This window comes from Cavia porcellus, unplaced genomic scaffold, assembly GCF_034190915.1.
Source record: "Cavia porcellus strain 051 isolate PalLab524CR breed Dunkin Hartley unplaced genomic scaffold, mCavPor4.1 scaffold_13, whole genome shotgun sequence".
NCBI lineage: Eukaryota > Metazoa > Chordata > Mammalia > Rodentia > Caviidae > Cavia > Cavia porcellus.
Window position 1 is genome coordinate 68,038,845 of NW_026947496.1, and position 23,790 is coordinate 68,062,634.

Below are 23,790 nucleotides of genomic sequence, written 5' to 3' on the forward strand. Positions count from 1 at the left end.
TGGCGTGGGGACTCCGTTTGGAGACTCCCGTTCCCAGAGCTCGGCGGTCGCGTCTCTCCTTGCTGAGCCGCTGTGGAGGTAGCCGGCCGCCGGGCGGCGGCGGGAAATCCAAACCGCGGTTTCTAATGGCGCGGAGTCGAGCCTCCACACCGAGATTTTTCTGTTCCTATTTTAGCGCCAGGACTGTATTCCAAGTTGGATTCTCTCAGCCCAGTTTGTTCCTGAGTCAGCAGAGCATATCTCTACTGGTTCGTATCTCCTTAGTCCGCATCATTCCTGGCCTCTGAGCCGAGCCTTTAGAGAGCGTTCAGAAGTTGCTGTTGTCTGTCCGCCATGTTCTCCAACTCCCTCGTCCCGCTTTCAACTCCGTTTGCAGATTCCCACTCTCACAGCCTTCATGCGTCTCTCTCCCTGCCCTGCAGATTTGGACACAGCAGCGGCAGCAGGAAATTCAAATCGCGGCTTGCAGTGGCGCGGGTTCTAGCTTCTGTGCTGAGATTTTATCTGTTATAGCACCAGGATTCGGTTTCCAGTTGGTTTCTCTTAGCTTAGTTCATTCCTGGGTCAGCAGGGTGCATCTCCCCTTGCTTAGGACTCCTCACACTGCACCATTCTTGGACTCTAAGCAGGGTATCTCAGAGAGTCTCCATAGCTGCTGCTATCTATCCACCATGTTCTTCCGGAAATCTGGTCTATTGTCTTGCATTTGTTTTGTGGAGCAGGAGTTTGAGAATGTTAGAGTTGGTTCCTCTTTTTAGGGTCTGTAGTCAGTGTGTTGAGGCTATTATTATGGTATTGACTGGACTGAGTTCTTCCCTAGGAGGTTAAACTGAGGAGAAAGCAAACAAGATCACTTAGATTGTTGATCTTTTCTTAGGTTTTTAGCTCTGAAGCTCTGTCACCAGAGATTACTTGGTCATCTAAGAGGCAGCCTTCAATTTTTTGCTGTAGCTTTTAGAGGGAACCTCAGTTGGTACTGGTCCTGTGGTGTCCCTCAAAATGATCATTTCATAAAGCCATTAAAATGAGTTCTCTGCAGTAATCTGTAATAGGGATACAATGTAACATAATCATGAGAATGGTAACCTATAAAAGGTGCCATATTCTATTGTTTAGAAATCATAGGTGCTACCCATATATATGGGTAGGTACTTACACAAATGAACACTGTAAATGGTGATCAGGATGGGGAGGCACCATAGAGTATGTTTGCCATACCTGATTACAAAATGGCACATATGTTTTATTCCTATATTTGTTTAAAAAAATACCTGTATTATTAAAATAGTAGTATCTTTAGATGGTAGGAATTACTGGTGGCTTTATTGTTATTCTGTGTTTCTTCAGTATACTTTCTACTTTCCCTCCCTGCAGTAGTACAGTTTTGAAATTTTAAGTAAGTGGTGTTTTCATTATAACTAAATAAATATTATTCACTACCCTGCCAAGTAGTATATCATGATTGTTTCCTTTCTTTGTTTTCATTATTTTTAAGGTTAAAGTTTGTAGTTTTCTATCCATCTGTTTTCTCCTCAAAATGCTCCAGAAGATTTTTCAAGACTGTTCTAGCTATACTGTTTTATAATGTAAATTAATGTATAAATTATACAGTTTATTTTGATTAACAGTTTGTGAAATACAGAAAAATGTAAAACAGTCTTGAAATACTAGGAAGAACAGCTGGTTAGTATAATTGTGTCACTTTGGCTAAAGAGGTATAATCAGCAATAACATTGGTGTCAAAAACATCCTAGAAAATAACAAACTGAGGTAAACAATTTGCCACTTTACTATATGAACTAAATTTGTGGTTATATAACAAAATTAAAACAACATTTTATTTACTGTGTGCAGTAGACAAGCCCTGAATATGCCAATTTTCTTCTCAGGAGAAAATTTAAAAGGGGTTGGGGAAAAGAGAACTAGAAGAAGAGGAAGAGATTAGAAGCAAGGCTGGAAGATGAAGAATCATGCAAACTTTGGCAAACTGGTGCAAAAGACAGAAGGGAAAAAGAAAAGGGAGAAATAAAAGAACAGAACAGAACAAGTACCACATATACACACACACAACCCAAAACCCTAGAAACCATGTTTAGATTCATTTTTTTTAAAAAGATCAAACAATAAAGAAGAATAAAAAAAGGAAGAGAAAGAAAGAGGGAGGAAAAAGATGTCCATTTTAAGGTTTGTCTCTGCTGTTACTGGGAGACAACACTTGGAGATAGAGTCCAGATCTGTGTTGGTTTGTCCCAGCAAGCCAGCAGTAGCTTTTTGGCAGGTTTGTGGATAATCTCAGTGATCTTGTATGTTTATTTCCTTTGAAGTTCAGTTGAGTTTCTGACTGTGAGGCTGGAATCAAAGCCAAGGACAACAACCATCTGATCATCTCAATAGGTGCAGAATAAGTTTTTCACAAAGTCCAACACACTTTCATAATAACACTCAAGAAATTGAAATAGATGGTCTTTGTCTCAATCTGATAAAGTCACCTATGACAGACTAACAGCTAACATCATACAAAATGATCAAAAACTGAAAGATTTCCCTCCTAAATCAGGAACAAGACAAGCATGATCACTATTACCACTGAATAGTTCTGGAATGGTTAACCAGAGCAATCAGACAAGAGAAAGAAATAGAAAGAATAGCAATAGGACAGGAAAAAGTTTTATATTTATTTGCAAGTGACATGATACTCTACACAGAAGATTCCAAAAACTCCACCAAAGGTCTAGGTTTAATAACCAAATTCAGTAGCATAGGTAGACACAAAATCCATACTCAGTCAGCACCTTATCTTTGACAAAGGGGCCAAAAATGTTCACTGAAAGAAAGATAATCTCTTTAATAAATGATGCTTGGAAAACAGGCTTTCTCCATACCTTTCAGTATGCAGTACACTAAGATTGAAATGGATCAAAGATTAAATATTAAAACAGAAGCATTAAATCTGGTGGAAGATATAATAGGTAGCACTCTTGAAGTCATGGGTGTAGGAAAAGATTTTATAAACAGAACCCTGATTGTACAAGCACTATTATAAAGAATTAACAGCTGGGATCTCACTTTACTCAAATGTTTTTACACAGGAAAAGAAACCACCAACAGAGTGAAGAAGACAAACCGTAGTGCATATTTTTACCAGCTTTTCCTCAGAGGAAGGATGACTATCTTAAATACAAAATGAACTACAAAAAAGTCAGCCCCCCAAATTTAATGATCCAGTCTACAAATGAACATCTGAGATAAATATACGCTTCTCAGATGAAGAAGTACAAATGGCAAATAAATATATGAAAAAATACTCAACATCACTGGTCATTCGAGAGATGCAAATTAAAACAGCGCAGAGATTCTGTCCCAGAGGAGAAAGAATGGCTGTTATCAAGAGATCAACCAATAACAAGTGCTGCCAGGACTGTGGGGAAAAAAGAAACCATTTTTCACTGTTGGTGGGAGTCTAGACTGGTATAACTACCATAGAAATCAGTGTGGAGATTCCTAAAAAAGCTAGGACTAGCGGTCCTGTTTAACCCAAGTATCACCTTCTTAGTGTCTTTCCAAAAGGATTTAAAGCATCATACCACAGCAATGTATGCACACTCATGTTTGTAGAAGCACAATTTGTAATAACTAAATCTGGGAAACAGTCCAAATGCCCATCAGCTTTTGAATGTATAAAGAGAGACTTGTTTTTTACAACAGAGTACTATTATGCCATAAAGATGGATAAGCCTAAGACATTTCTAAGTAAATGGATGCACCTGAGACCAGTACGTTGAGCAAAATAGATTGGATACATGTGTACGTACTGCTTCATTTCTTTGGTATGAGAAACCGAAAGTATAAATAAAGATAATGTGTATTAGGTATTGTGAAATAGGAAGAGAATGTTCAAATGGGAAGCGGCACAAGGGAGAGTTGAGGGGGAAGGGAAAAGTAAAAAAAATGAGAAAAAGAAAAGTGGAAACAAATCTGTTCTATTCTTTTCTTTTTTTTTTTTTTTTTTTGTCTTTTTCCTTTTTATCGGTACCAGGGATCGAACTCACGACTGCCTGCTTTCAAGGCAGGCACTTATGCCGCTGAGCTAAACCCCCAGCCCCAACAAATCTGTTCTAAATGGGGAGGGGAGGATTGGTTGAAGGGAGGATAATAGACTGGCATAAAATGAATCAAGTTCTATCTGTACAGGTACAAATTCTTTATGGTGAATGTGATCAATATGTGTATTTACAATGTAGAAATCAAATCTGATTTAAAAAGCAGCAAGTTATGTACAGGTACAGATTCTGTATGATGAATGCAATAATTATGTATATCTAAAATGTATCAATCAAATCTGATTGGAAAAGAAGAAGAAAACTAAAAAAGAAAAAGGCTAGGGTGTAGCTCAGTGTAAAGAACTCTAGGGTTTTAGTTGCCAGTGCCACCAAAAAAAGGAGTATTTACATACAACCTGTGCACATGCTCATATTTTTAAAGTCTAGATTACTTATAAGACTTTACAACTAATCTTTATAAGGCTTATAAGACTTCATAAGGCTTATCCATCTTTATGGTAGAATAGTACTCTATTGTAAAAAAGCAAGCCTTTCTTTATAAATACTTATAATACTTAATATCTAGATTACTTATAAGTATGTACTTAGTACTTATAATACCTAATACAATGCAATTACTCCATAAATAGTTGTGCTATATTGTTTTCTGAAAAAAGACAAGGAAAAAATAAATATTTCCCCAATGTTTCTGATTCATAGTTGGCTGAATCCAAGGAGGTGGAACCTGTATATAGGGCTAGGGAAAGCTGCTGTATCTGAAGTTGAACTCAAGGCTGGGAGTGTAGCTCATAGTAATTGCTTGACCAATGTGTTCAAGGTGCTGGGTTTGATTCCCAACACTGAAAGAAAAAGAAAAAAGATAGAAAAAGTAGGACTCAATGCATGTGTCTTTAGATTGAGGGTGGTGTTTTAGTAAGCTAATCATAACTGAATTCTCAGCTGTGTTCCCTTCTTTAATTTTTACCTCCCAAATGCTATAATTTTATTATTGTATTATATTTTACTAACTTTCCCCCTGATTTATATCGTATTTACCATTTCAGGACATTACTTTGCCCTAAGACAAATTTTAATTATACATCTGACCAACATGACAAATGTTGTGTTACTCTTTTCTTCCCTCTTATAAGGAGTGAGGTATGTAGGTAAAAGCAATCATTGAGGTCTTCAGGAAATACTGAAAATTTGAAATGATTTTGTTCTGATAAAATTTGTACACTTTAAAAGTGGTGTTTTTCTCCAGAATGTTAAAGGACATCTATTGTTGCTTTTTCATTTTCATTTTGACTGGCTTGATTCTTGAGTTAGATTTCTTATTCTATAACATTTTAAAGATTAATCTGATGGTGATTTTTTAACTCAGAGTTTTCAGTATGTTCCTCATTTACTTGGAATTCCATTATTATGCCATTCTGTTAACCAGAATTGGTTATTCTTACAAGTATATTTCCACACTATGAAAAAGCCCAATAATTAGCTTTTAACTTGACACCTTTTAAAAACTTACTTTAGATAAGGTAAATTAAGAAAAAGTTAAGAAATTTATATTTTCTTTGTCATTATTTGTATGTACAGAGTTTTACACATTTGCCATCATAGTTTATATGGCATTTTGTCATTTTTTCCTACCTAATAGACAAATAAAATTTGTCTTTGTTTTTTTGCTTCCCATGACTCTTCCAATGCTGCCATTTATTTTATCTATTGAGTGGCCATGACTTACTAAAGCTATTGTTGTTAATTTGGACATTCTCAGTGTTTTGTTTTATTATAGGTTAAAAAGAAACTGGGATGATCTTGTTTATTCAATGTAATTTTTTCTTTTGTTGCATTATATTCAAAGTTTTATTTTTGTTCACATTAGTGTATATAGCTATTATGAGTGTTAGCAATAGAATTCATCCTGGGTGGTGAGAAAGAGGACATCAGATATAAGGAAAACATTTCCATTTCTTCTTAATGTTGTTAAATATGTAGTCAATTGGAAATGATAAAACCTTCACACTCAGTATGCGGGTGTTTGTGTTTGAAAATGTACAATCCCTAATGTACCCTTGGCTCAACTTGTCGATGTCGCTCCCGGCCGGCAGGAAGGACACACGACAAAGTCTGGCAGTGGACAACCTTTTCTTTTATTTTCTCTCCGTACAGCCTGCCCTGGGATCGCTCCCAGCCGAAGCCTCCTCTGGTCCGCTCCCCGCGGCTCCTTCCGTGCTTCGCTCCGAAGCCTCTACCGGTCCGCTCTCCGCGGCTCCTTTTGGGCTTCTACTTCCCCCCAGGGGTGGCACCAGTATATATACGGATACAGTGTCCAATCATATTAAAGTAAGCAAGGCAAGCTGATTGGCTAACATATTATTGAGCGGGTTGTTTACGCGGTAAGCAGGAAACTAACGTGCTCGATGGGAGGGGTAATCTAACTCAGGCTTTGCTCTTTACCACAGGCCGCATGATCGCTATATGCGGCGGCTCGGCAATGTGGTGGCTCCCAACATCTCCCCCTTTTTCATTTTAAATAAGTCTACGCATCGCAGCCCGTCCTGAATTGAGTGTAGAGGCTTATGCCCTGATAGGAGGCCCACCAAGGGCTCTCGGCGTCGGCCCGGGTCGGCCGTCCCCGAGTCTGCCGAGGCCCCGAGGCCCTCGTCCTTTTTCCAGGGCCAGGAAGGAACCGGACGGAACCTGGATGCACACAGGCATACACTCATGTCGCTCCGCATGATCCCCCCGGGGCGACATTTGGTTTGGGCGGAACCTAGTAATTCAGCCGCTTTCGTGCGGTATGGGGTAGGGCCTGTCTTAGGTTGAGTCATGCTGGGGAGGCATGCTCTTACCCGTCATTGACTCATCTACCCTGCTATATCATAATTTTTTAGAGGAGGAGTGTGGGAAGCTCACCGTCCCTAGACTCGGTCGTAGGTAAGGCGAGCGAGCCATGCATATGCCTGAGGATCTTTTTGTCCATTTTGGGCTACCGCTATTTTTATTCATCTTGTTGGTTGGTCTGTGATGGATCTCCGGTAGGGCAGGTCTGATCTTTAGTCGAGGGCTTTGTCGCCCGTGTCAGTCTCTCCGGTACCCACAGTGGTTCTCGTCCCGATTCCTGCAGAAAAACACAAACCGCGCCTCGGTTCCAGCTGATTACCGGATCCGGGCCCATCCATTGTCATGCCATAGATAACCGCGCCTTTGGAGGCAGGCCTTGGCTTACTCCCCCTTTTTGTTTTTTATTTTTTATTTTTTATTTTTTATTTTTATCTTTTTCGTTTTTTTTTTTTTTTTTTTTTTTTTTTATTGGTACCAGGGATCGAACTGGCGATTGCCTGCTTACAAGGCAGGCGCTTATGCCGCTAAGCTAAATCCCCAGCTCCCATTTTCTCGACCGGCGTTTTTTTCAGCCTGCTCGGCAGAGAACTCTGTGTACCAGGCTCGCCAATCCAGGTAACTACCCGAGGGCAGACACGCCTTTGCCAGCTGAATCCAGTCCGCGGGGGTGAGGGGCCCAGAAGACAGGTTCTCCAGCATGGCAATGGTGTAAGGCGCAGTCGGCCCAAAGGTTGTAACTGTATTTTTAAGTTCTCTAATCTGCTTTATCTCAAAAGGCTCCCATGCATTATGTCCCTGGCCCATAGCTACTTGTACAGGAAATATCCCGTAGGGGCCACTATCTATCCCAGGTGGTGGATGTACCTCATGAGACAAACGTCCCCCCTGCCAAAGCCGCCTGTAAAAATACCGACCCGCCGGCGGCGGAGCATAAGACGGCGGCCGTGATTGGGCGGAAAATGGGGGCCCGTGCATTACTTCCTGTTCTGGCGAAAGGGGAGGGAGCTCCCACGCGGCCGCCTCGTGGCGAGGGATCGCTTCCGGGAACAGCCCCCAAGGTGGGGCGGAAGGCTTCGCCTCCCTCTCGCTCCAGGAGCTCTCTACTCCTCCGCAGACCAAGTTGAGCGGAGCGCAATTCGCGGCGCAACGCTGGGAAAGAACCCTGCGACTCCTTATCGAGCGGCCTATCCTCTTGGCATCTAGGCTCCTTGGTCTCATCGTTGTCTAAGCCTTCCTCGTTCTCGGAGTCAGACGACTCCGAGGCCTGAGCCCCGTCTTCCTCCTTTATATCTTTGTCTCCTTTGACGGACCCCTCCCGGGAGCTCCCTGACTGGGCCTGTTCGAATGCCCTACGCACTTTAATGAGCTCTTGAGAACCTTCCCTGCAACCACCCTCGCTCTTCAAGCATGCATATATCATTTCCCACAGTGGCCGAGCGAAGACCGAAGCCCCGCCCTCCCTTTCCGCTAGAGAAAGATCTCTGCCCAACTTCTCCCACGAGGGCAGGTTTAAGTGCCCTGTGGGCAAGAACCAGGGAGCGAAACTATCAATCTCCTCAAAAAAGCTCTCCAGCGTTTTGCGTCCCACCTTGAGGTCTCTGGACTTTAAGAGCTTCCGGAGGACCTGTACCAAGGGCTGGGTGTCGTTACTCGGTACGTTACCCATATTTAATATGTTACTCACCGCGTGAGGCCCAAAAATCCGCCACTTACGCGTGAGCCTGAGGGGAGTCTAAAAACCCTGTAGGTGCGTGCCACCCAGGGCCCAGGTTTATCCCCTGCTCACCTGTCTCGCAGTGCTGTATCAAGGAACGTTGTCCACTACCACGTCTCGGGGGTGATCAGTTGTTCCCCGTGCGGGCCTCCAAATGTCGATGTCGCTCCCGGCCGGCAGGAAGGACACACGACAAAGTCTGGCAGTGGACAACCTTTTCTTTTATTTTCTCTCCGTACAGCCTGCCCTGGGATCGCTCCCAGCCGAAGCCTCCTCTGGTCCGCTCCCCGCGGCTCCTTCCGTGCTTCGCTCCGAAGCCTCTACCGGTCCGCTCTCCGCGGCTCCTTTTGGGCTTCTACTTCCCCCCAGGGGTGGCACCAGTATATATACGGATACAGTGTCCAATCATATTAAAGTAAGCAAGGCAAGCTGATTGGCTAACATATTATTGAGCGGGTTGTTTACGCGGTAAGCAGGAAACTAACGTGCTCGATGGGAGGGGTAATCTAACTCAGGCTTTGCTCTTTACCACAGGCCGCATGATCGCTATATGCGGCGGCTCGGCAATGTGGTGGCTCCCAACATCAACTGAAGACTAAAATTAGGTGTAGAGTTTGCATATGAGTTTTTCTTTGTCACTCTTTTTCCTGTGATTTCAGGGCTTTTGTTTTTTGCTATCATTGATAATATCTTTTTCTTTAGCATTTTACAACTGACAGAAAGTTTCATATCTATTGGATCTTCAAGATGACCCTGTTATATAGGAGTAAACTTAATAAAAGAAGTGCAAGGACTATATATTGAAAACACAAATGTTGTGGAACCAAAAAAGATCTAAATAGTTGGAAAGAATGCATTTTTGTGGATTAGAGTCTCAGTGTTAATGTACAATTTGTTCTCACATTCATCTATAGTTTTTTTTAGTAATTGCTGTCATAATGCCAACTGTCTTCTTCTTTTTTCCCCTAAAAAGTGATGAACCTTAAATTTATATGGAAATATATAGGATCCAGAATAGGGAGTCTTAAGAGAACTAGAAAAAAGTTATTTCAATTTTTGAACTTATTACAAAGTCATGTTAAGATTGTATGACATTGGCCGGAGCATTAATAGAATAGAATGTAGTGTTCACCTCCCACTTTTTCTTTATGTAATAGTGGGTTTTGAACCCACAGCCTTTTACTAAGCTACATATTCATCTCTTTTTAATTTTTTTTTTTTTTTTTGAGATGAGTTCTTGCTGAGTTGCTAAATTGCCTAGATGGGGCTAAAATTTGTGATCTTTCTGCCCTAGCCTCCCAGAGTGCTTGGATTATAGGTGTATGTCACTTCACCTGGTTTAAACCCTTTTTTGGTCCATTTATTGTTGGTAAGGGCTGCAAAACAATTCAGTAGGGGAAGAACAGTCTTTTCTTAATTTCTTTTTTTTTATTTTTTATTTTATTTTACTTTTTTATTGGTACTGGGGATCTAACTCATGACCGCCTGCTTGCAAGGCAGGTGCGTATGTTGCTGAGCTAAATCCCCAGCCCCATTTTCTTAACTTCTGATACACCTTTTTTCTGTAGGTTTTGCTAATTTATTCATTTTCATATGATGGCTTCATCTAGATTTTTGTAGAATTAACAGCTTTAATTGTAACCTCACTCACCCTTTGATTCAGAGATTTCAGCTATCTTATTTTGCCCATAATCTGTTTTTTTGGGGGGTGGGGTGGGTATGGCGAACAGGGTCTTGCTTTGTAGTGCAGGCTAGCCTTGAACTTGTTTATGGTAGCCCAGATTGACTTTGAACTCATAGTAATCTCCTAGAATGGTGAGATTACAGGTATGTGCTACCATGTCTGGCTGCCTGTAACCTTAATTTTTAATGTATATGTAACTGTTTATATCATTTAGTGCTGTAATTATCTGTGCCTTATTTTCTTTGTTCATTTTTTATAGTGTTGAGGGTCATACCCCAAAACTTGTGAACACTTAGGCAAACATTGTATCACTGTGCTACTTCCTCAGCCCTGTCTTTTTTTTTTTCTTTTTCAAATCAGAACTTTAAAAAATTGCAATTTATAGTCTTTCCTTTTCCCAAGGATTAAATCTAAGGCATTCACACTGTAGTACATAGCCAGGACTTTTATTACTTTTTGAGACAAGGTCTTGCTAAGTTGCACAGGCTGGGCTTGAATTTGTAATCCTACTCCCTTAGCCTGCCTGAGTGTCCCATGTCTTTTGCTTACCTAATCATCTACTCTAAACTAGTTAGTTTTACTCAACACTTTATTATAAAATTTTTCAAATATACAGCAAAATTGAAGGAGTTGTACTTGTGAACACTCCTGAACTTCTGATATGGATTTCATCATGTCATGTTTTGTTGTTCCATTTTAAAGTAAGTAGCAGCTATCTGTACATTTCAACCCTAAATATTTTAGACTAGATTTTAATATTTGTATAGTGTTCTTTTTTCTTTTGAGATAAAATTTACATAGAATGATGTGCATGGGCCAGATGTGGTGGTGCAGTCCTGTCCTAGCATTCAGGAGGCTGAGGTAGAATGATTGTTGGGAGTCTGAGACCAGCCTGGGCTAAAGTGAGCCCCAGGTCAGTCTTAATTGCATAGTCAGACCCTGTCTCAAAAAGACCAAAAAAAGAAATAAAAAAAGTGCTTGGATTTTAATTGTACCATTCAGTCTGTTTGCTTCTAAGTCAATTGTGTTCTATCAGGGGACCTAAAAACATACTAAGGCTATATTCTCAAAATGCTTGTATTCTTTGGAGTTTCATCAGTGGACTTTGAGTAATCATAAAATACTTTAACTTTTTTCTTTTTGTCTTTATTGTAAAAATATCTTCTATACCAAAATAATTTTAGTGGGCTGGGGATTTAGCTCAGTAGCATCAGCACTTGCCTTGCAAGCAAGCGGTCGTGAGTTTGATCCCCAGTACCGATTTAAAAAAAATAATAATTTTAGTGAAAGCATTTACATTTTTTTCCATATTGTTCCATGCTTCAGTAAAAATTCTCAGCATGTCTAGTGATAACATGCATGTAGCAAGAAATGACCTGAGAATGTTTTTGTTTAGTATGAAGTTGTCACCTGGTGGTGGTGCTTACCTGTAATTTCAGCTAGTTGGGAGACTGAAACAGGTTTATTGTGAGGCTCAGGGACTCCTGGTCAGTAAATTGGGAACCCATCTTCCCCACCCAAAAAAGGGCACTGGATCTGGGATATAGTTCATTGGTAGGGCTGTTGGCCATCATATATGGGGCCCTGGGTTTCATCTCTATGATTGGGGGGGAAAAGTATAAACTCATAAGAAGGACAAGGATTCTATTTTGCCAATTTTATAAATGAAATACACAAAAGAAGTGATAGTAACTAAAGATAATATTAAGATACTAAATATCTATAACTGCTTTATGGCTCATTTGAACCTTATATTAACCATGTTACATAGATGGTCAGTTGTTATTCTGCTTTGCAGATGAAGAAGCCAAATTTTGTGGGCAGGACAACACAGCAAGTGGGAGTACAGTCAGATGAACTAAAATTTTCCTACTTAAAATTTGGTCTAGTGGCAACAACTCCAGTTTCTAAGTGTCTGGTTCATAGCATTCCAGACACTCTACTTGGATATGTTTATGAATAACTATGAAATGTATTATTGTACAGATCAGCATTAACTGTAATTATATCTCAGATGAAAAGATATACAACGTTTTGCATTCTCCATGATAATATACAGGAACTGGGTCTATCAGGCTCTACAGAGGCACAGAACTAAGTGTGATTTATGTATGTATGTATGTATTTATTTATTTATTTATCTGCCTGCCTGTTTGTTTGTTTATTTAGAGACTGAGTCTCACTATGCACTCCAGGCTGGTCTTGAACTCAGTATGTAACACAGGCTGATTTAGAACTCGCTCTGATACTCCTGCCTCAGCCTGTGCATGCAGTGCCATGCCCAGCTTTTTTTTTTTTACCCTCTCAGTGTGCTATATTTACAATGCTATATACTCATAGTATGTGCATAGTCTATTTTTATAACAGTGAACCACATATCATGATGAAGTGCCATTTAAATATGGCAAAATAAGTGTTTTAGACATCTATTATTTATATATATTATATATTTAGACATCTATTATTTATATATATATATTATATAAGAAGCTCATTGAAGAAGAGAAAGTGTTAACACTCTCCCTATTTTGGAAGGTGTCTGTTACTTTCTCCTCACTGAGACAAAAAAACCTAACACCCACAACTTAAAGAAGGAGAGGTTTATTTGTACTCATTGTTTCAATCTGTGGTTGGCTGGCTTCAAGGCATAAACAGTATAGTGTGGAAAAGCTGTTCAGCCTTGGTAGTCAGGAAGCTGACAGATAAGGAACCAGGAACAAGAATATACTCTTCCAAGTTATGCTGTCAGTGACCCACTTCCAAACAGGCCCCACCTCCTAACAGCACATTCACCTATAGAACTCATCAGTGAATGAGTCTGTGGAAGAGCTTGGCACCCCCATGATCTCCTCTCACCTCCCAAATGAATAAGGACTTTAAGCTTACGTTTTGATCTATGTCATTATAGACTCAGCCTCTATCTTTTTTTTTTTTTTTCTCTGCGTGTATGTCACTCTCTTTCTCTTGCCTCTGTGTCTTGTACTTGGAATCTGACCCATCTTGATCAGATTCAGTTCTTTAGGTCAATTGATAACCATTAATTAACATGGCATGTAAAACAGTAGTCTTGAGAAAACCTACTTAGATACAAACTGTCTGAAAGTCCTTTGGATAGAAAACTGTAAATAATTAATTTAAGATTCTTCTGAATCTGTGTCTTTATTTTTGTCATTTTATTGAAAAGCAGTTTTCCATTGAGTATGATAGGAATCATTTCTTCGATTAATGCAGAATGTTCTAGAGTTACTACAAGATAGATACATAGAAACTGGAAATGTTTAATTTTTCTAATACTGAAAAGGATGACTGATTACAGGATACAAAGAATATAATTAATCCAGAAACACTGGATTGTTCTTTGAAATAGGTAATGGTTGATACACACCCTATATGTAACCGAAAAGGTTAATCAGTCAAAAACATACCTAGAGGCTCCTTTTAGATAGGAAAGGCAAGAAAGATAGGACAAGAAGTGGTTCCTATTTCTTTACATCCTGTGCTCATTTTTCCTTTGCTATTTTCTTTCTCTCAAAGGTGACTAGTGTAGTGCTTGTTGAAGGAGTTCTGTTTTGAGGCAGTGTTATCAAAGGATAATTTTGTAAACAGTCTCTGAGCTAGTGATACCCTGCCAGGTCTAAGTGTTAGTTGAGGAAGAAGGAAAATGGATTATAGTGAGAGAGGAGAAAGATGTACATTTGGAAGAATGCCATTAATGGCGATTTCAGGTAGTGTGTCTCAGTTGTCTGATGTATTGTTCCTAATTTCAGTGCAACCCATTTTGAGACCAGTTTATAAATTTAGCCTTAGGTCTAATTATTTTTTAGAAAATATATTTCCTTTTCCTTGATACTGTTGAAATTTCAGAGATTCAAGAAACAAAAAATATACTTATTATCCTGTTCTAAAAAAAGTCACTGTTAAACTGTATTCTCCTAGCCACAGTCATTTTTTCTGTGTAATTATATTTACATGTCTAGAACTAGAACGTATATGTCTACATTTTTTTTCCTCCTGTTTCTATGAAATGGCTTTTTGACTGTCCTTGGAAAGCTGGCTGAAGGACAAATACTGGATGGTTCCACAGTGCATTTGTTAAATTACTACTCCAGTCTAAAAATGAATTTTATAAAACGTTGCTTTTTTCTCAGTACGTAGCTAATCTTTGCATGTACTATTACTATTCAGTGAATAACCTTTAAAATTACACTGAAACTGAAATGATTGGAGAGTTCTGAGAAAATTTTGCTTTTCAGGAATTGTCTTATATTGTGGCTTAGATTTATCAGTTGCTCCTTTCAGATATACATTTTTGTTTGCTTATGTTTAAATGAATTATTTTCTTAAGGATCATCTCCATATGAAATAATAAATCATTATTAATCTTCATTCTGTACGACATATGTAACAAGATAACTGGGTAATAAATGGTGCAGATATGAGTGGCCTGAATTTTGATTGGAGAAAACTTTTTTGGGGTGTAGTGGTTCTGGCTTATTTTGCTTGAATCAAGTAAGTTCTAATCCTGACAGATGAATTTGTCTTTTCCTTTGTAAAATAGGTTTGTTTAATAATTTTAATTACATAGATCCATGGTTATATTCTTAGTTGTTGGGTTACATCAATTTTGTTATCATGGTTACCTTCAGCACCTGTAATACTGGGCACTGGCAGGTGCTCATATTTATTCTAGGAACAGAGTTGTATCTTCCTTCCCTCAATGCTGCTGAAATTTCAGAGATTCAAGCAGCAAAACGTATATTCATAGTGCTGTTAGAAAGAGAGGAAGAGAGAGGAGGGAGAGGGAGAGAGAGATAGAGAGAGGAAAAAAGATACTGTTACTGGGGGTGCTGGTCTATTCCCATAATCCCAGCATTTGGAAGGCTGAGGCAGGAGGATGACCATGAGTTGAAGGCTAGCCTGAGCTATGTAGCAAGACCTCATCTCAACAAACAAACAATTGTTAAACTATTGATATTTTTCCAGCCAAGTCTTTTTTCCCCCCATGTATATATTTTTACATGTCTAGAATTAGAATATGTCTACATTTTTATTTGTAGAATAATGAGACTTCATTTGTTCTTTTACTGTGGTTATGATTTAGCTGGAAGCAAATTTACTATTGTCTACCTTTAAGGCTGAATATAAAACCTCTTAAACGTTGTTGTTGTTATTGTTGTTGTTGTTGTTCTTCCTCTTCCTCCTTTTTTCTCCTCTTCCTCTTCCTCCTCCTCTCTTTTTCTGGACCAAATTCTCGATCTCAAGCTTGCCAGGCAGGCGCTTATGCTGCTGAGCTAAATCCCCGACCCCAACATTCTTCTTAAACTATATGATGAGTATCATTTCTGAAATGTGTTTTACTCTGTAATGGAAATAGATTTTAGAAACAACTGTATTAATTTTAAACAGTGAAAGAACAATTGCTGTTTACTGCAGTTTTGTTATGACTAGCTCAGTGAAAGTAAGAAGTTAGTAATTTTTATAAATTTAAATATTCTGAAATTTATTGGAATAATTTGACAAAGGTATTTGTTATTAGTTTCTCCAAAGAGAAATATTTCTCTGTTAAAATTGAATGTATGAAAGAGTATTCAAAGCTGCACAAAAAGAAATATTCTAAATTGTGTTTCTATTTATTTAGGCCTGAACACAAAGCAAAGTTACTCTCAGATTTAAAAGACTGTTGAGAACACAAGATGGGGACTCCTGGTTCTGGAAGGAAAAGGACACCTGTAAAAGATCGATTTTCTGCAGAAGATGAAGCTTTGAGTAACATTGCCAGAGAGGTATGTGTGATAAACTATCTTTCAAAACTGAGTTGGTCAGATGAGAGCTTTATGCAAATACTGAGGTGAAAGATAAAAATATTCACTGAGCGAATTTTAGCATGTTCACTATGAACAAGATGTTACTCTAGCCTTTAAAATACCATATTAGGATAAAAAAAATACTTGGATGTCTATTCAATTCATCTAAAATTTTTCATTATATTTTTATGGGTTAACTGAGTTCTATTATTCTTGGTATATTGAAATTTGTACTTTATCATCAGAATTTAAATTTGGGATAGAGCATTGGAGAAATAATAATTACATTATAAAAATGCTCAGTGAGTTATGTGGTTGTTTTTTGAAACATATTTTTTTTTTTTTTGGTTTTTTTGTTTAACTCCTTTGGTTAGTAACAGCTTTTGGGACTTGCAGTGATAACAAACAGCTGGCTGTGGCTTGCTGTTACGGGAGCTTTCTCACTGTAGATTCCTAGGCCTTATTACCTTATGTGGCAAATCCCCATCTAAGCTGAGCTCAGAAAAGTGTTACTTAAATTCTTTTCACATTGTTTCTCTTTTATTTCACTCCCTCTTACTCCTTTCTTTCTAGGGGATTTTGATGGCTATCAGGTATGGAATTATAAATCAAAACGTACAGATGATCCTAGCTAGTCTGAGTGATTAAGTTTTTTATACTTGCAGAGTATTTTTCTTCCCTGTATGTTATTATTTTGCTATGAAATAACTAAGTTTAATTCCATTATTAAAAGTTATACTAGAATAAAATATTATTACCATAAAAAATATCAAAAGGTAGTATTTCTAGTTTTTGTCTTCACTCTGAATATGCATATGACAATTTTTTAAATTTTATTTTAGTACTGGTAGTTGAACCACTGAACATTATCCCTGCCTTGAATATGTTCACTTTAGTAACAAAATCCAAAAGACTGCTTTTATGTCAGACACAAAAGGGATAATTTTTGGGGGGGTGTGTACTGGGGATCGAACTCATGACATTGTGCTTGCCAGGGCGGCCCTTTAGCTGCTGAGCTAAATCCGTGGCCCAAAAGGGATAATTTTTGTTAAGATACAAGACTTCGATGACTGCTTTATATGAGACACAGTAGTTTTAAAAACTAGAGGAAATATGCTTAGCAGTTTTGTTATCTCATGTGTTCTTTCTGAGTTTTTTCTTTCCTTTGTCTTCATAGCTACATATTGTCCACTTACATACATATAATAGGCATTGATAGTTTTTAATCTTATTGACTCCAATGGAATAAAAAAGTATTGCTTTATATTAGAAATGAAAACAAACCCCTTTAACAACATAAATGGCAGTTTAATTTTTTCTTTCTTTTCTTCAGTTAAATCTGAAGAGTTTAATTCATCTTTCTTCACTTATGTTTTGAAATGGATAGGGAGAGAATGCAATAAATTAAAAAAGCATCTTTTGCTTCTTGGTTATATATTCACGTTTTCATGCATTTTACTTGGTGAATAAGCCAACAACAAGAAGTAATGAGAATGGAAAGAAACAAAGGACATAAGTTTCACAAATTGAATAATTTGCATGTTAAAATATCAAACCGTGTGCATTTTAAGAATACACTCAAAGACATACAAAATTTGTCAGTTTATATATAGTTTTGGGGCATTACATACATTTATATTGTTGTGCAGCCATCACTACCGTCCATCTCCAGAACTCTTGTCATCTTGCAAAACCTGAGTGCATTTTTAAAAGACATCGAAATGATTGAAGGCTGCTCTGGAAAGGCAAGGAATGTGAATGTGAATGGATTTATTTATTTATGTATGTGTGTATGTATGTATGTATCTATTTTTGTCTTTTTGAGACAGGGTCTCACTATACAGTTCAGGCTGGCCTTGAGCTCACTTTGTAGCCCTTGCTGGTCTTGAGTTTGCAACAATCCTCTTGCCTCTGCCTCCTGAGTGTTGGGATTACAGGTGTGTGCCACCACAGCCAAGCTCCTGAATGGATATGTAAACCCTGTGTGTTCATAACAAACATGTTGCTGTTTTGTTAGGAAAGCTCAGGCATTTACAGCTTTTTGAAGAGTCTGGGTACCAGGTGTCAGGAGCCATTAGCAAGTGCATTAGGGTGCCAGAAGACCAGTTTGAAGGCCTGTTGACATTCAGTGAAAATTATCTGGAAGCTCATACTTACTATGTCAAATTGGGAACCTTTAAGCATCTAGCCCTCTCAGAAGGAGAAAGATGAATGTGGAATGAAAACTAGTTATGTTGCCTTAGTGTAGTCAGTTTGGTGAATATTATTTGTAGCAGCTATTCCTTTGAGAAGAAATTGAAGCCTCTTGAATATTGTGCAATCTTTTTAAGATATCACTGAAACCTGGTAGTAACCTGGTTACTACCTTCCTTGCTTAAAGGTAAAATTAAGAAAATATGATTTATGCTCATTTCTTCCAAAAGAAATAATCACAATGACCCTTAGTTTTCAACCTGATGATGAAATTTCTTCTAGCTTTAAAATTCTGTGATTGCTTTCAAGATCATAACTCCTCCAAAAACCACAGATCTCTTAAATCTAAGAAATGATTATCCAACATAGAAACAGATTATCTTTTATAGGAAATAATTGTTACATAAAGTGTCCACAGATTTTTATATTAAGTAGGATCTACATGTATACATATTTAGTGTGTGAATCTACTTGTAATCATAAGAAAACTTTAGGGTTATTTAACATTTGTGGGTATTAGAATGTTTGGATTTCCTTTTTTTTTAAGTGTAGAATTAAGTGACTTTAATTGCATTTACAATGTGTGCAATCTTTATCACTATTAATTTCTAAAACCTTTTCATTAAGAAACTCCTGCCAATATCTGTTAATCTAAGCAACTCTCTTGATATTAGAACCATTGTCAAAGTCTTATCATCTTGTTTTGTAAACCTATACTGTTATTGTATTTGGTTTCTTGTTATTTGTTTATCTGTATTGCTTTTTTGGTTTTCTTTTCTGTGACTTTTTAATCTTAAATAAAGGAAACCTAAAAAAAAACACTTTCTAGCCTTTAAGCAATAACTCTTCATTATTCTTTTTCAGCCCCTGATAATATTTAATCTACTTTTGTCCCTATGAATTTGACTAGTTTAAGTGTTTTGTGTAAATGAATTTATGCAATATTTACCCCTCATGTGTGGTTTATTTCCCTTTAATATTTTAAGGATTCAGCCATGTTGTAACTCGAATGAGAACTTCATTACTTCTCTAATCCTTGAAATAGCTTTATTTCTTTCTGTTGCTCAGTAATATTCCACTGGGTGTACACACAGATTTTTGTTGCCTAGTGATGTAATAGCCATTCCAGCTGTTCTAGGAATCTAGCAGAACCAGAAGTTTTTGTCTTGAACTTGTGATCCTTCTGCCTCAGCCTCTAGAGTAGTAGAAATTACAGGCATGCAACACTGTCTTTTTTGGTACTGGGGATCCAACTCATGACCACGTGCTTGCAAGGCAGGCACTTATGCCGCTGAGCTAATTCCCCAGCCCCCCACCACTGTTTTTAAATTATAGATTAATGGTTTGAAGAAAAAGATACAAGGGGAAAGAATTATACTTAGTGTATTAAATTATGCTGAGTTTAAAAATACTTTGTAGTGTTGCTTTATGGAATGATAACCAGAATACCTTGACATTCTTATTATCTTATCATAGTAATTTCACTACTAAACTTACTCATTTTTAGGTGATAATAAATTAAGAATAAAAAATGTTTTTCAAGGCAGGAGTAGTGACAGATGCATGTAATTTGAGCATTCTGTGAGACTGAGACAGAAGGATTGCAGGTTGGAGCCTAGTGTGGATAATTTAGCAAGACTGTATCTCAAAATAAAAAAAGGAGCAGGCATAAAGCCAGAGCAGAAGCCTTGGTTTTACACCCCAGTACCACAAAACAACCAAACAACCAAACAGCCGTCCCCAAAACAAAAACAAAAACTCCACAACTTTTATCAGGCATAAAAGCTTTTTAAAGATGCAGAATTACCATCATTAGCAGTAACTGTGAGTATTAATACTTTCTTTTGTTTTAGAATGTAATTTCTTTTTAAAGAATATGAGTTTTTAGTGTCATTCAGTAAATAGTTGTGGAGCACCTTTTCTGTAATGTGCTTGGAATATATGCACTGTTCAAAACTGCTGTGGTCATGACCTTTATGGAATTTAGCTTCTAAAGGGGAAATAGATGCTAAGTAAACAAATTTATAATGGATCCTTTCTCCAGTTTTCAGGTATACTTACTATAGTAGTTTTTTTGTCTGGAAAACTGTAATCATCTGTCACAAGCACTGTATTACCTGAGGAAATAGAGTATGTAATATATTTATTTATAGCTGTTATGTGCTTAGAGCAGTACAAAGTTTTATTAAAAAGTCTGTGCTTGGCTGGTTGAGGCTGCTGGGAAGACTTCCTTGAATCAGGAAGTGCTGTTTCACCAGAGTTTTGAAGGATTAATGGCATTTCTTAGGGGAGGAAGTTGTCAGATGTGGGAAGGAGCTTTTCCAGCCAGAGAGAATGTGTGACAAGCTTTTGAGGAGCAGCTATTTATTCAGTTATTATGTACTATGCTAATTACTTTGTATTATGTGCAGTCTAATTACTTTAATACAGTCTACAGAACAACCCCATGAGGTACTTTCCTTGTAATAGTTTTATCAGTGGTGAATCCAAGACATGTAAAAGTGAATTAACTTGCTTAAGGTCATTTAGTTGAGGAGTGGGGGATGTTATGGTTGTGTCTAGCGGTGTCCTTCCAAAGCCTCATGCAGTCCTGAGGGCTGGGCTTTTCAGAGGTGGCTGATACAAAATTTGTGATTGATTCTTGGTCCAGTGCTGGAGTTAAGGGTGTGAGTGCCCCACCCACTCTAGGGCCTGTAGCCTCTATATAGTATAAGGGACAGAAAGAGGCTTGTTTCTCCTTCCCCTTGCTTGTTGCTTTTGCTGTCTTCCACCGCCATGACCTGTTGCCCTTCTGCTGTGTGCCACTCTGTCTTGGAGCCAGCTGATTATGGACAGGAACCATTACAAACTGAGAGCTAAAGGAGCTTTTTTCCTTTAATTTTGGGTGTCGAGTATTTTGTCTCAGCAACACTTTTTTTTTTCTGTAACTAAGATGGGGTGGTGGTGGTGATAGAGCTTTAATTTGTACTGAATTCCTGTATTCTTTGTAATTATGGTGTCTTCCATAACATTACTGTAGAAGTAGTTGGGCAATATGGAGGAGAGAAAGCTACAGAGTTATTGGTTATCAAGTAATACAGACCAGTGATTCTCAACAAAGGAATGATTTTCTTCCCTGATCATGTTTGGCATTGTTTAAAGACATTTTATATTATCACAATGAAGTGGGTGAGATGAGGAAAGTGTGCTACTGTAGCATTTTGTGGTACAGGCCAAGGATGCTGCTTAACATCCTAGGGGACAGTATAGCTTCCCACTGCTAAGAATTTCTGGCTCACATGTCAATTGGAATGAGACTGAGACGTGATATAGATACTTTTAGACCATATTTAGGATTTTGATGTGCATTAAAAGTCATGGGAAAAACATTGAATGTGTGTATGAATCGTATGACAGGACCAGATTCATGCTTTAAAAGGATGATTTATTAACAGGTTGGAAGTTCTGTCAAAGAGAGAGGCATCAGTGGATGCAACGAGGCAAATCATGAGACTTGCAAATAATAGTGTCCTGACTTAGAATGTTGAAAGTAAAGATAGTGAGAAGTGGTTGGAATGCAGAGATAAATAGCAGAAGCTTGATGAGTGATTATGGTTGGGTAGTGGACAAGGAACATTTTAGTTTATGTATCTGAATAGATGGTAGGAAATGTAAGAGTGAGAAGGGGACAACCATGAATATTGGCATGTGTTACATTTAAGATTCCTGTGAGACTTCGACATCAAAGAGGCAGTCTAGGAATATAAGTCATGAACTCAAAGGAGAGATCTAGATTGCAGATAAACATTTAAGACTTGTGAGCATATAGAAGTAATTAAGCGCTGGGGGTTTAGCTCAGCGGCATAAGCACCTGCATGGCAAGTGCAGTTCGATGCCTAGTGCCAAAAAAAAAAAAAAAAAAAAGTGATTAAACTGATAAGGGTGAATGAGATCTTCTAAACAGAAAGTGTAGAGGTGAAGGCAGTCACTGCTTGGACTGGCCCTCAAGAACTCCAGCATTTCAAGGTCATGTCTAGAGTCTTTCTTAATTTTGATACTTTTTTGATTATCTTATTTATTTGGTTCAGATTGTTCTGTGAAAATTAGGTTTGTTTGTAAAACTATACAAGAGGCAAAATTTAAAAGTATTTTCAATGTTGGTACACAAAAATTCCTAAATTACTATGAAATGGGAGTTTTTTTCAATTTTAAAAGTGAATGTTTTTCCATTTCTTCTCAGTTAACAATATGAAACTTTTCTTTTTTTGTACTTACTATTTTTATTAGGCAAATCTTTTGTCTTTTTCCTTTTTATCGGTACCAGGGATCAAACTCACAACTGCCTGCTTGCAAGGCAGGCACTTATGCCGCTGAGCTAAACCCCCAGCCCCTAGGCAAATCTTTTGAAAGAACAGATCTATTTTTTTAGAATTTCTTCAGGTGGCATTAGTTGATGAATTCAATGGATTCCTATTGAGTATAGACCTTTCTCCATGTGTTTCCCACTTACAAACCTGAATTAAGGTAAAGGAGGGTGGAAGACATGGTTGAGGCAATACTCCCCTTCCCCACTGCCCACACTGCCCTGTCCCTCTGCCCCTTACCTCCAGGCACAGCCTGGTGTCACTGGTTCTATAATAGATACTCAGTTTTATTCTCAGTATCTGTCACTTGCTTTATGTTTCTATTCAGAAATAAGAGAAGGCTTAGTTAGCCATTACTGGGAGCACTTGTTTTTTCCCCCAAAAGGTTTTTTTTTTTGCTGTACTTGTGATTGAAGACGGGGCTTCATACATACTATATCCCTATTTCACCCCTCCTTTTTTGAAGATTTTATTTTGAGGTAGGATCACATAAAGTTGTCTGGGTTGGCCTTTGGTTTGTAATCCTTCTGCCTCAGTCTCCTGAGCAGCTGATTCCACATGCACATTTTTTTTTTTTGGTTAGATACTATCACAGATGCAAAGTTTCCTGTATTGTCTATTTATTAGTCTTAGATTTCCTTTCTCCTTCCAAAAGAATATTTTGCTGTCAAATGATCTGTATAAAAGGAATATATAATTGTTTGAAACCAGGAAGAGATTAAGATTCCCAGATTTTTACCTGTGTTAGTCACTTTTTTTTGTTGCTGAGAAAAATTATCTGATATCCCACAAGTTAGAGGAAGAAAAGTTAGTAGAGGTTTCAGTCCATAGGCAGCTGGCTCCAAGGCAGGACAGCATGACAGAGGGTCATGGCAGAAGAGAAACACTACCTGGCATCCCTTACCCAAGGATTCTCTTTTTGTTTGTATTGGGACTCGAACTCAGACCTTGCACTTACAGGCTGCTGCTTATACCATTGAGCTATATCCTTGGCCTAAGGATTCTTTTTTTTTTTTAATTTTAAAAATATGTATTTGATTTTTTAAAAGATAATAAAACTCAACACAACAAAACAGAGTAAAGCCAGTCAAAACAAAGCAGTGAAAGTGCTACAGAACTTCAAAGCAGGATAATAGGAAATCAGCAGTGGCTACTGTAGTATGTC

The 23,790-nt window shown here is 38.0% G+C and overlaps 1 protein-coding gene across 29 annotated transcripts in view; it reads left to right on the forward strand.

Moving 5' to 3' along the window:
* The window catches only part of Lrrfip2 (LRR binding FLII interacting protein 2), a 111,884-nt gene that overhangs the window by 15,453 nt on the left and 72,641 nt on the right, over positions 1-23,790 (forward strand). For 28 of the 29 annotated variants that reach the window (XM_063260341.1, XM_013156291.3, XM_013156292.3 and 25 more), the window contains one exon: positions 15,924-16,068. In XM_063260341.1, the coding sequence (XP_063116411.1) occupies positions 15,979-16,068 (90 nt within the window). In that variant the 5' untranslated portion in view covers positions 15,924-15,978. Of the gene's footprint in view, positions 1-8,860; positions 9,017-15,923; positions 16,069-23,790 lie in introns of those variants that run through there. The other variant, XM_063260340.1, reaches the window with a different exon arrangement.